At 42.9% G+C, this 13,685-nt stretch overlaps 1 protein-coding gene across 1 annotated transcript in view; it reads right to left on the reverse strand.

Moving 5' to 3' along the window:
- CDH13 (cadherin 13) overlaps positions 1 to 13,685 on the reverse strand; it is a 1,016,229-nt gene that overhangs the window by 793,440 nt on the left and 209,104 nt on the right. The window contains exon 2 of the mRNA XM_027513936.1: positions 9,452 to 9,563. Within this exon, the coding sequence (XP_027369737.1) occupies positions 9,452 to 9,563 (112 nt within the window). The remainder of the gene's footprint in view (positions 1 to 9,451; positions 9,564 to 13,685) is intronic.

Genomic DNA, 13,685 nt, shown 5'->3' on the forward strand with positions numbered 1-13,685 from the left:
AGGCTTTGGCATAGTCAATAAAGCAGAAATAGAGAGTCATGTCCAACTCTTTGCTACCCTATGGACTGTAGCCCACCAGGCTCCTCTGTCCATGATATTCTCCAGGCAAAAATACTGGAGTGGGTTGCCATGCCCTCCTCCAGGGGATCTTCCTGACCCAGGAATTAAACTGGTGTCTCCTACGTCTCCTATATTGCAGGTGGATTTTTTAACCTAATGAGCCACCTGGGAAGCCCAAAGCTGGAATCAAGATAGGCAGGAGAAAAATCAACAACCTCAGAAATGCAGATGATAGCATTCTAATGGCAGAAAGTAAAGAAGAACTAAAGAACCTCTTGATGAGGGTGAAGGAGGAGAGCGAAAGGGCCAGCTTAAGATTAAATATTAAAAAACTAAGATCATGGCATCTGATCCCTTTACTACTTGCTACTACATAGCAAATAGAAGGGGAAAATGTGGAAGTAGTGACAGATTTCCTCTTCTTGGGCTCCAAAATCACTGCAGACGGTGACTGCAGCCATGAAATCTGAAGACGATCACTTCTTCACAGGAAAGCTATAACAAACCTAAACACTGCTGAAAAGTAGAGACAATACTCTGTTGACAAAAGTCCATATACTTAAGGCTATGGTCTGCCCAGTGGTCACATACAGTTGTGAGAACTGGACCATAAAAAAGGCAGAAAGAATGCCAAAGAATTGATGCTTTTGAACTGTGGTGCTGGAGAAGACTCCTGAAAGTCCCTTGAACAGTAAGGAGGCCAACCAGTCAATCTTAAGGGAGATTAAGCCTGAATATTCACTGGAAGGAGTGATGCTAAAGCTAAAGCTCCATTATTTTGGCCATCTGATGTGAACAGATGACTCATTGGAAAAGCTCTGATGCTGGGAAAGACTGAGGGCAGAAAGAAAAGAGGGCGTCAGAGAATGAGATTGCTGGACCGTATCACCAATGAAATGAACATGAACTTGGGCAAACTCTGGGAGATGGTGAGGGACAGGGAGGCCTGGCATGCTGCAGTCCATGGGGTCACAAAGAGTCGGGCACGGCTGGGCGAATGAATGATGACAAAAAGAACACTCTCACAGTGAACTCTCCTGCTTTTGCCAGCCCAAATCTTCCTGGATGCCTTGATTGGTTCAGGGATAGACATGTGACCCAGGCTGGACCCAGAGAGTTAGCCATGGAGTGTTTGCTGGGACACTTGGAAAAAGAGATGCTCTGGGTTGTTAAGCTAGAAGAATGAATGACTGGAACTTCTGGTGGCCATCCTGGAGGAAACCCCTCTGACACTGAGGGGTACCAACACTATATAAAGCAGAGCTGAAGAATGGTGATATTGATGATATCATTACAGCATCTAGATCCAGGTGTTCCTGAAGCCAGACCAGACCTTGAGATGTTCAATTATGTGAGTTGATTATTTTGTCGTTTTCCTAAAGCCAGTCGGAGTCAAATCCAATCAACTTTAGAATTCAATGAAAATAACCCTAATAGATGCTCATTATACAAATGGGGAAACAGGGGTCCAGAGAGGAAAAGGGTCATACCAGTTAGAGTTTGAGCTGGAACAGACTCAGGGATTCTGCACTCTTTTAGAAAACTTGTCTTCTAGATGTGCTCTCACCCTTGTTTCATACTTTGCTACTTCTTAATCATCCTGCCTTCTCCACCGACCAGCTCTCCTTCCACATACCTCCCATCCATCCCATCTCAGATCTTCTGAAATGGCTCCTTGTAAGCCTGAGCCTCCCCAGCAGTTCTCTCTTATCCGTGTCCTATTCTGAACTTCCAGAAAGCCAGCCACACTGATCACATGGCTCCCCTTTTCACCTAGTCCCTGTATTGATGATTCGAAACACTGAAGGCAGATTTCAAAGTCTCAGTCAATGCCAGCCGTTCCCTGCCCTTGCATCTCTCAGGAGTGTCCTCTGCTTCCCTAACCACCAGTAAGAGCTACTGTCAGTGACAGCAATGGTGTGATACAAACAACACGTGCGTTTGGTCTTTGGAGCATATCATTTGACCCGCACACCTGTCTCAGGAACAAGGGTGACTTCGTGGAGGTAAATGTAGATACCTACAAGGGGCAGGTGGAATAAAGGAGGAAGCTGATTAGTGACAGGAAGACAGTGGAGACTGGAGAACCACCAGGAAGGCCTCAGCTACTGTTATTGCTATCCTACTTCCAGCAGAGTTTTCAGAGGCCTTTACAGACCTGAGCATTTAATCCTCAGAACAACCTACAGAGGCTGCTACCACTGTGATTCATTTGCCTCTGGGGTCTATATTCTGGAGGCCCAGTACTTCCCAGAAGTTATGAATTTTTAAAAATGAAATTCTCAATGTTGACAACAAATTCCTTTCATTAAACACTTCAGACTCCTACACTGAGCTGCCAAACAGGACAAGCAGGACATATCTGTGGGACAAATTTAGTCCATGAGCTGACAATGTGATTCCTCTGGTCTATTTATTCCTTTCATTCCACTGATAAGAAAGTTTATGCCAAGAGAGCTCTGCCCATATCCACATTCCTCTTCTCCTAAGGCCCACTTAGCCTGTTACCTCGTATGTTTCCCAATCTGCAAAGTACAACTTAGGACCCTAGTCTCATGGAGGATCTCTAAGCATTTTACCATATCCCCCTCTGGTGTGTATATGTGTTCTTTTCACTCTGCAATTATTTTATATCACTTTACATTTATGAAATGAGGCAGTTAATATAATGCATTTATGAGGATCATAATAAATATTAATTAACTGATTAGTCGACTGTCACAGTTATGTTGGTGGTGGTGGGTGGGGAGCAAACCTGTAAAAATATTTTTATTTTTAAATCCTTTTTATTAAAAAATCCTTTCTATAGGATTCTGTTTACATATAGTATAAAGTCATGAGTGTAAACAGGAGTCCACATTCAGACCCAAAGTATAATCACCTTCATGATGATGGAGTGATTAAGTGACACCAGAATAATTTTCCTTGGTATATCATGACAGTTTAAAACAAATATACCACTTGTAACTGCAACCTATTCAGATCTATGTAGACTGTGGTACGGGTCATGTTAAATAATTTCACTAATCAGTTAATCAGTCTCCCAACCTGAAAGAAGATGCAAGTTAGTAGTGCAGAGGACAATCAGAAAATGGAAAGGAAATTATCATTGGTTTCTTTTCCATTTTTTAAATCACTAAAACTGAAAACCCAAAGAACTTAGGAAGTTCTCAAGGATAGAGGATATACACAGACAAAAATCCCAAGTCAGCTTGAACTCAAGAAACAGGAATTCCTCCACCTGCAAGGTTGGAAAGTTCATCCATCTACTACCACTCAAATGAAACCTTTTTAGCAGGGTCAAAAGGGCCTTTGTTTTGACATTTAATTCATTGGCGATGTATTTCCTGCGTTAGGATGCAAAACACCTCTCACATTGCTTTTTCATTAATTGCCTTCATTTTTCAAGTTCCCTGTGTGATTTATAGTCAATTAAAAACACCCTCAAAAGGCATGACTCATGTGTGTTAAGCACAAATATGATTAATGGGACACCATGGATTCCGTGGGTGACCTGGCTACCAACCAAGGTCAGTGTCAAGGTGGCATGACCAAGAAACATTTTGGTGAAAGGAGCACAGGAGAAAGGCCAAAAGCCAGGAGTATAGGGTCATGGGCAATCCGGCACTGGGCCCATTCAAAATAAGCAAAATAGATACTTTTGGGGGGAGAAAGCAATGGTACCCCACTCCAGCACTCTTGCCTGGAAAATCCCATGGATGGAGGAGCCTGGTAGGCTACAGTCCATGGGGTCGCAAAGAGTCGGACATGTCTGAGCGACTTCCCTTTCACTTTTCACTTTCCTGCATCGGAGAAGGAAATGGCAACCCACTCCAGTGTTCTTGCCTGGAGAATCCCAGGGACGGGGGAGCCTGGTGGGCTGCCATTTATGGGGTCGCACAGAGTCAGACACGACTGAAGTGACTTAGCAGTAGATACTTTTTTCCAAATTACAGAGGAAGAATGAACTTGTCTATGAACAGAAAAAACATAATGCAGTAGAAACTTTCTATTTCATCCAGATTGACAAAAATAGATGGGAAAATTAAGCGGCAAATTTCCCTGATGGGTCATTGCCAACATCAGCAAAAGCTACAAGACCACAAAACCATGGAACTCTGGATAAGAGCCAGAGCACAGGAACCCTGGATTCAAAATTTAATGCCACCAATTACAAGCAACAATACAACCATGGATAAATGGCCTCGCCTAGCCCAGCCTCAGTATCCTCACCTGTAAAATGGGCACACGAGTGTATTTTTCCCTTAAGGTCTGTTCTGAGGTTCCGGGTGGCACTCCACACTTAGAAAACATGCAGTAAATATCACCTATGAACGTCATAGATGCTGCACTGGTCAACTCTAGGGGAGCCTTTTAAATTTCCCAACATCTGCCCCTAATGTGGGCACACTTGTTACATTTTGTGGAAATTCTCTAATACCTTAAATCAGTGGTTTCCCACAGAATGAGGTAAACAAAAATATTTGGCACATTTTTTACAATACAAATTTACTCAAAAGACTGACTTCTCTTCTGTAATTGGTCCTAACTCCTCTTTTGTTTGTTTTTTGATAAAAATGACATTTTAAAAATCTGGGCAAAGTTAACAGAGGTATTCTCACTTTATCTCACTCATTAGCCTGCTTTTTCTTCTTCTTTTTTTTTTCATATTCAGACTAAGAAAAATGTTGTAAAATACACTCTTATCAATCCAAGATTTTTAAAAAATTCTACTGGTCCATGAAATTCAAATCCTAGAATCATTGCTTCAGATTCTTTTGTAATCTCTTCAGATTTTAATGGCCATGATTTGTCTGCTAAATTCGGGTTTAGATGGCCATTATAAGGATACCAAACCTATCTAAGATCTATGTATAATAATAATGCTAACAACAACAATAATAATAACAGCAATGGCAAGAATAATAGTAATAATACTACCAGCTTCCATTTACTCACAACTATGTTCTAAGCATCTTTCCATCAATCATTGCATCAACTCGAGTTAAAGACTGTGGTTATCCTTCTTAGATGAAATAATTCAGACTTGCAGGATTTGGATCACTCACTCATTGTCATGCAGCTAACATGGGACTATGTCATTTGTTTGAATTCTACTTGACGTGAGTTTTAAACTGTATGACCTTAGCCTCAGTACTATAATCATCAGAAGAATGCAATCTTCTGATGCAATAGAACTGATGCAATCTTCTGATGCAATAGAACTATCAGAAGGGCCCTGCCTGGGTGTTTCTAAGAGGGGGCAGTGAAGAAGCTGTTCTGCTCAGCGGGAAGCAGACGAGAAAAGCAGGAGGTAGTCCCAGGGCCATGACCTCCTGTCCTGTTTGAATGACCATCTTTGTCTCATCCCCATGTTGACCCGAGTTAGTCAGAAACAGCGGCCTCCTTTGTGGTCTCCTTTCATCTCTTTCAGGAGTCTCTTTTTGGTTGGGGTCACTTGGCTGTGTTAGGATCTGTGTAGAGATGGTGAGCTCACGCCTGCACTGAGTTCCTCTGTGCTGTCCAGCCTCTCTTGCAGTTAGCTTGGCTCTGTGATTAGGTCTGGCCAAGAGTGTGAACAGAAACAATACATGTCCCTTTTGAGCTCCAGTGGCTAAACATCTGTGGTGCCTTCTCCACCCTTCTCCTTGTCCCCCTCTCTGCCAGCTTGATGACTTGGCCAAATATGGCAGGACCAAGTAGGAAGCAGCTTGCGTCCTCGAGTTCCTGCGTGGAAGGCAGCTCCATAAAGGAGAGTTACCCAGAGAGAGGCCAGCTATGGTTCCCCTAGCAAACAGATCCCTCCCTGGTGCCAGGAAGGTCTGTCTGAGCTGATTAGAGCAGGACAGAGTGTTTCGTTCTGTAATTTTTTCAGGACACAAGATAGTCAGGGCCTTATCGCTTGGTCTTGGTCCACATCAGCTGGTTGGCTGGTCAGTTTTCCAGGCCAACTCTTCTTCTGGAGCCTGGGAGACTGTAACCGGGGTTACTACCCAAATCTCGTGGTACCAAGATAGTGGCTACCAGAATCCCATGATTTTCACATTGCAGGAGAAGCAACCTCATCAACCAGTTTAAGATAATTCTGGGTCTTGGAGGCCTCTAAGGACCGCCTGCAACCTGCAGACCTCGGACAGAGCCCTCCCTGAGTCCAAAGATCATGAGCGGATGTCTCCTTTCTGAGTTTCTGCCTTTTAAACTGTCTTCCCCTTTCTTCTTGTACTTCTCACAGAAAATGAGAATCACCACATCTTCCCAGCTCACCTTTCAAGCCTGGATGAAGCCAAGTGCTGCTAAGTTGGGGGCTTTGCATCACACTGTGAAAGATACAGTGATAAAGCTCCCTTGGTTACATTAGAAGAAGTAGTGGGATGCCACGTTTTGATCCTAGAAGCTTGTTGAAAAATGGCCCTTTAAAGACGAAAGCAAGTCTAGTTACTGGAAAGGAGAGCAGAATAAAGAGTTATTTGGATGTGAGGAAAATAAAAGGCTTTAGAACAACTGAAGGAAAGACGTATCGGAGTGAGCGGTGAATAAAATATTATGGAAATAAAAGGAGCGGAGGTGACCATTAGTAACAGTTAAAACAGAAAAAGATAAGTCATTGAGAATTGAGAAGAAAGATGAAAAAAGATAAAAGGAAATATTACTGTCTGAACACAGACAGCAGGAAGTCGTGGACAGAATAAACATTTACTGGAAGGTGCTGAACGCTGAACACAGAATTGGTTGAATCTAAGTCTGGGGTGTGAGCAGATATTCTATGACTGCCAGGCAAAGACACAACACTTTCAGACAAGTTTATAGAGTGGTGAAAAGTGTGGACATCAATTGATTGATTATGTTGTATTTTATACTTCCTGCAAGACAAAAGTTCATGATGATTGGAAGCCAAAGCTCTTGTAAAATATTACAGAGACAAAAATAAAAATTGGAAGTGTCAGTGTCATAGGAGGAGTTCAAGGTCATGTTACTAACCTGGTTTCTTGTAACCTCTATTTTTACCTAGATCATCAGCTTATGTTTACACGTTACTGAATGATCCCTAACCATTTCCAGGATCTTGGCAGTGACCTCACACATCTAAGTATGCTTAAACCACTGATTCTGTTTGATTCTTCCCAGTTTTCCTCCAGATGTTAGCCTTGTGACCATATGGTCTTCATTCTGAGAGAATGCACCACTCACTGGCTTTTTGGCTAATCACATTTTTCAGAAAGAGAAAAGGTCTTCGTTGGACCACAGAGAAATGCATGAAGGAACTAAGAATCAGAAGGGAAGGAGGGAGATGTAAAATGTTGGTTGCTTGGGGAAAAGGTCTGTTCAAAGTTTTGGACTTTTTATTTCCTCCTGCATGTTGAACAGAGAAAAATACATTGTTATTACTTCTGGAAATCCAGATTTTCCCGAACAGTAGTCAGTAGGCATTTTCAGCTCCATGGAAACTTTCTTCTTTATTTAGGCACAATTAACTTTATTCACAGTATCTATGACAACCTATGCTCACTGTTTTGAGATAGACTGAAAAGTAGCAGCCCACATCTGTTTGTCCATTTTCTCCCCTAGTAATACATATAGGCCCACAGTTTCATTGACAGGGGAGGGGGCTGGTCAAATTTTGCTGATCCAACAATTCACTTACAAAATCACATATAAATTTTTAAATATCCTCAAATCACCGACTTTTACTGAATGTGCTGTCATTGATAACCAACCCAGTTCCGTTTCACTTTTACTAGCTTACATAGAATCAACAACCATAACCCACTAAATTACCTAGAGGATTAAAAAAAATAAAAAAAACCTACACAGACACACACAAAACTGTAATATTGGAATGTACAGGATGGTCTAGTTTAAATTAAAAAGATCCCCCAAAGTATGATTGTTTCCAGCTTCTCAGAGGTAAATTAAAAGCTGTTTGGTGTCGTGAAGATTACAGAAGCAATCACATTTATGGGCCTGCTTTGCATACCAACTCTATTAATTCCCATACTCAGGGTGGCTTCACATTTCCACACATGTTAATATAGATGCCATTTGGGATGATCACTTGGAAAAAAAAGAGGAAGGAGAGAGAGAGAAGAGAGGGAGATGAAGCAGACGAGAGGAGAGAAGAGCCAGAAAAAATGGTTCTTGGAAGCCAAGTTCCATTTAAAATATATTGATTCTGATAAATAGAAGAATCAAAAGACAAAGGAGAGTTCCTGATGGCCCGACCCAGGAGTACATCAGGGATCAGATTAACAATGAAACCACATGTTGGAATTCACTCACTGTGCCGGTCCTGCACCTCGTCATTATAGACCATAATTACTAAAATGATTTCACTGGCGTAATTGCATCAAGACACACATGGGCTTCACCGTGCAGGGCTCCCTTGATCCTCAACACTGCATCTTCATTACCGTGTTCCTTTCAACCCTTAAAACGTGTTCCAGCCTCACAGAACAGTCCAGTTGAGCCGGCTGAACGTTCTGTCCCTTTCGTTTAAACACGCTCGCCACACAGCGCAGGAGTGAAGGAACACAGTCAGCCTGGAAGGCAAACCTGGGGCCACAGGGCAAGTGTGTACAGTTATCTTCCCTAAAGGGTCACAGGGCATCTGACCAAACTAAACCACCGTTTTTATATCCTTCACTCCCAAATGTTAAAGAATGGTGCTCAAGAGCCTGCAATTAAATGGTTATTTGTCTACCATCAATTTTAAATTCATTGTGCTAAAACAAAACCATGCTTGTTTTGCATCTAGCAATGCACTCCATGCCCTCGTAAAGATAAAACAATATAATGTTGGCATTAAAAAGAGGAAGATATTATAACCACAGATCTGAGGGTAGCATATTTTAAGGAAATCAATTGGAATTTGGGGGGATTTGAGCTTAATCCACAAAATAGCCAGTAGAGGTTTTGAATCTTTCAGAAAACCATCTTATTAGTCTTAAGAGTTTAAATTCCCATGCCTAAAAATTCCTAGAAGCTAACCTTCTGCTCTGGATGTTATTTTTATCCAGTGCTACGTATGAGAAATCCAGGTAGAACAGCAATCCACAGGAAGGCAATGGTCTGTTCTCAGGATCTTCCCAAAGAAAACGGGGCATTCCGTTTCACTTCCTTCGCATAGGTCAATACTCATGGTGGGGGCTAATGGTCCCCTTTCCTGGGAGCAGTCAGGAAATGCTCACTGGTGATCAAATGTGACAAAGAGACACACACCACTCGATTCACCTCTAAGCTGACAAAGCCCTAATTCAAGACTTTCCACCCTGGGTCAAACAGTGACATAATAAAAATGATCAGAAAACTCTTAGCTTAGGGAATACTGTATACTGAGGGACATTCTTAAACATCAGTGAATAGACCAAAATCACCATCGAGTGACGTCGCTTACAGTTTAAAATCGCCTGGTCCTCAATGAATTCAGCTGGCTGATCGATATGGAACACTTTCTGCTGAAATCCAGGAGTGCAGTCCAAATCTTCTGCAGATGTTAGCAGCAGCACCTGAGAAAACCAAAGCCATCAATATTTTAACGCAGCTTATATGTTTGCCCTGCTAACTTTTTACCAAATCTGTGACTTTTAGAAATGAGCTGAGGTTTTAATTTCATTTCTCAAATGAAGAGGTAAGTTGATACTTCTCCTATGGCTGCCAACCATTCATTTTGGCAATGAGACTTGGAAAACACGCAAATGGGAACAGCTGCTGCAGTTTCCATTAAGTTGCAGTTAAAGAAATAACTTCGTCAGATTTTTACACCTGCTTAGAATCTCACCATGGTTTTCCATGTGTGAAATTTCATTACAGAAACTGTCAATTTCGTATGATGCCTGAGCGAAAACCAACTTCACTTTCATAGATGCAAAGGATCCTTGTCACCGATGAAGAGGAGGAAAGCAGAACTATTCCACTGGAAGTTACTTCTAACAAGAACTCAAGGGCCCTCGAACTTCCCAGTGCAACATGGTGGCCACGAGCCGCCCATGGATTCTGAGCACCTGGAACGTAGCCATGCTGAAAGTGTCAGTGGAAAGTACAGGTGGAATTTTGAAGACTAAATGCCGAGAACAAAAATAAAGTAAAATGTATAATTAATGATTTGTATATAGATTACATGCTAATATGCTATTTTACAGATTGGACTAAATAGAGTCACTATTAAAATTAATTTCACCCCCTTTTTTTTTTAATTTTATTTTATTTTTAAACTTTACAAATTGTATTAGTTTTGCCAAATACCAAAATGAATCCGCCACAGGTAAGTTTCACTATTAGGCAACTAAAATGTTATCATTGCTTCTGAAGTCTCAGCTTCGTCTTTGCAAATTCTTAGGGTATTTCACGCAGAAGTCAAAAATTCAGGTTATATGACTTGAAACATAAAAGTTAAGTGACAACTCGTCTCCACAGCAGCACTGTGATGTACTTAGCATGTAATAAAACACACTTAACCGACAAGGGGCCCGACATTCTGTGTGTGTGCACTCAGTCATGTCCGACTCTGCAACCCCGTGGACTGTAGCACACCAGGCCCCTCTGTCCATGGAATTCTCCAGGCAAGAATACAAGTAGGTAGCCATTCTCCTCTCTAGGGGATCTACCCAATCCAGGGATTGAACCCGGGTTACTTTGGCCACCTCATGTGAAGAGCTGACTCAGTGGAAAAGACTCTGATGCTGGGAGGGATTGGGGGCAAGAGGAGAAGGGGACGACAGAGGATGAGATGGCTGGATGGCATCACTGACTCAATGGACGTGAGTCTGGGTGAACTCCGGGAGTTGGTGATGGACAGGGAGGCCTGGCATGCTGTGATTCATGGGGTTGCAAAGAGTCGGACATAACTGAGCGACTGAACTGAACTGAACTCCTGCTCTGCAGGAGGGTTCTTTACCATCTGAGCCACCAGGGAAGCCCCCCAACATTCTAGAGGTTAACAGTTGCTTCAAATCACACAGCTAGGCTAGGTGGAGCCAGGATCTGAATCCAGGTTTAAGTGTCCTCTGATTTTGACAGAGCTCTGCTCCCACCCTTCAGGCAAGCCTTTGTCTGGGATATTTCTCTGAAACCTGTGGGATGCTGCTTTATCTGAGTCTGGTGCCAGCAGGCAGTGTTTAGAAACTCACATCCCCAAACCATCACCACAACCGTGAGAACTGCTGCGTGTTCACCCTCAGGTGAGAGAGTTGAGAGGCAACCGTTCTGTCTCCCACTTGGACCTGAGCGCCAATTGTCCGTGGTGGTATCTGGCTTGATAGCTCATTATACATCAGATGTCTTCTCCTTGGCTCATTTTCTCATCCCTTGTTGCTATTTTTCTGACGTCACCCTCCAAATAAGACTGCTTGCACTCAAGTCTTTGACTCAGTGTCTGCTTCTTGGAAAACTAAACTTTGATACCACGATGGAAACTCTTAACCACTGTATACAGGCTGTTGAAAACTCATTATTGTCCCCACCAGCGAACTCAAAGGAGTATGCGAAAGGTTGGAAGCTGTAGAACCAGGGCCTCTCTCTAAATATCAGCTCTCTGAAATGCACTGAACCCAACGAACGAGAGCAAGAATCAATCTCCCAGGGTTCACAGTGTGGCTGGCCTGAGAAACATCAGAGGAATTGAAATGGGAGAGTGACCACCCTGACCGACATCACCCTTCTAAAAATCAAAGGGGGAAGGATGCTGTAGTCCCATATCTGAGCACTTCTGCGTGTAAATCTTTCCATTGCCTTGAGAGCAGGGTCTGGGTAGGTTGCTTCTGAGACAATTGTAACACTGACATCCCAAGTGGTGTACACAGAAAATGCAGATTCAGGACTCAGAATCATTTGCTGGCAATTTTACAAGCAGAAAATCTATAACTGGCGAACGTTAATTCAGTTAAACATCAAATGGTCGAGGGTCTTCCCCAGGCACCGTGTGCCTACAATTATATATTAACCTTTTAATCAGCTAATTCTTCCCTCAAATCTCAGACCAGGAAACCAGTCATCCCAGAGAAGCTAAGGTAGATGACATTTCTCCAGAGATGCTGAGCTAAGCATCCAGGACTGACTGAAAGTGCAGGTGAGTGGCATTCCTGGTGTTTTATCTGTCTGTGGCTCAGTCTCTGTCCTGGCTTCTTGGCAGATTCTATTCAGGATTCCTCTGGAACCACAAAGGGAAAATAAGCCCTTTCCAACTGCAGGCCCTCAGGGAGGGTGGGAGTGGTGCGAGAACTCTCAGAGGCTCAGTTTTGTTTTTGCAGATTCTTGGATCACTCCATCCAGCAGTCAAGCTTCAGGTTAAGTGCTTGGCAATATGAACACACAGCACTCTCCTGGGCAAGAGTGACTTAGCAGGCTTAGAACCAAATAATTCACTCACTTCCTCCTCCTTGTGTCCATCCATTCACTTGCTCCCAAACAATTGTTAAACTCCTGGGATTCAGTTAGCACTTGGCTAGATGTTGTCCTGGAGCTTAGAGAGAAGCCCCGTAACACAGTTGTTAAAAGCATGAATTCCAGAGTCATTTGACTTGGTTCATTCTTGGCTTTGCCCTTTACTGACTGTGCCACTTGGCATTTTTCCCATCACTCTGGCCTCAGTTTTCTCATGTAGGTAAACATGAAAAAATAAGATGTGCGATGACAATGGCCTTGTGGGTCCAATGGAATGAATGATGCATATAAAGCAACTAGAACAGTGCTGCATAGGATAAGCCGGAGAAGGCGACAGCACCCACGCCAGTGCTCCTGCCTGGAGAATCCCAGGGACGGGGGAGCCTGGTGGGCTGCCATCTATGGGGTCGCACAGAGTCGGACACGACTGAGCTACTTCACTTTCACTTTTCACTTTCATGCATCGGAGAAGGAAATGGCAACCCACTCCAGTGTTCTTGCCTGGAGAATCCCAGGGACGGGAGCCTGGTGGGCTGCAGTCTATGGGGTCGCACAGAGTCAGACACGACTGAAGCGACTTAGCAGCAGCAGCAGCATAGGATAGGCAGTCAAGAGTGCTGTTATTATAGACTACAAAAGGTGAGAGGCATTAACAAATCATTAATTAATTGATTAACTAAAATTAAAATCTAATGTGAAAGGAAATCACGGGTCTCTTCAGGAGCATGGACAAGCTGGGAGCCAGGGAGTCTAACATCATTTAGAGGAATTAAAGAAAGCAAACCCACAGAAGGAACATTTTTGCTTTGATCTCAAAGATGGGTCTGAATTAGCTGGGTAAATATAAAGGGGCCAGAGGAATCTTTTTAACTAACACATACTTTGCTTTCACGTGAATTCCTTTATGCCTCTCTGGGTTTCATGTAACAGATCTCTGAAATGACAAGACCACATTTTCAAAAGAATCCAGACTAATTTAATGCTCTGCAAAAGTTGAACGTCTGACTGGGCAGTAGTGTTAGAATGTGGTAGCTACTCCTATTGCCCCTTGAGGGAAAGGCTACCCACTCCAGTGTTCTGGCCTGGAGAATTCCATGGATTGTATAGTCCATGAGGTCACAAAGAGTTGGACACGACTGAGAGACTTTCACTTCACTTCACTTCACTTGAATTTTTAGCAGATTTGGCTGTAAATAGTATTTGGCTGTCAACTTACATGTCTTCAATGCAATAGCATTGAGTTTGGTGGT

This window comes from Bos indicus x Bos taurus, chromosome 18, assembly GCF_003369695.1.
Source record: "Bos indicus x Bos taurus breed Angus x Brahman F1 hybrid chromosome 18, Bos_hybrid_MaternalHap_v2.0, whole genome shotgun sequence".
NCBI classification, from domain to species: Eukaryota; Metazoa; Chordata; class Mammalia; order Artiodactyla; family Bovidae; genus Bos; species Bos indicus x Bos taurus.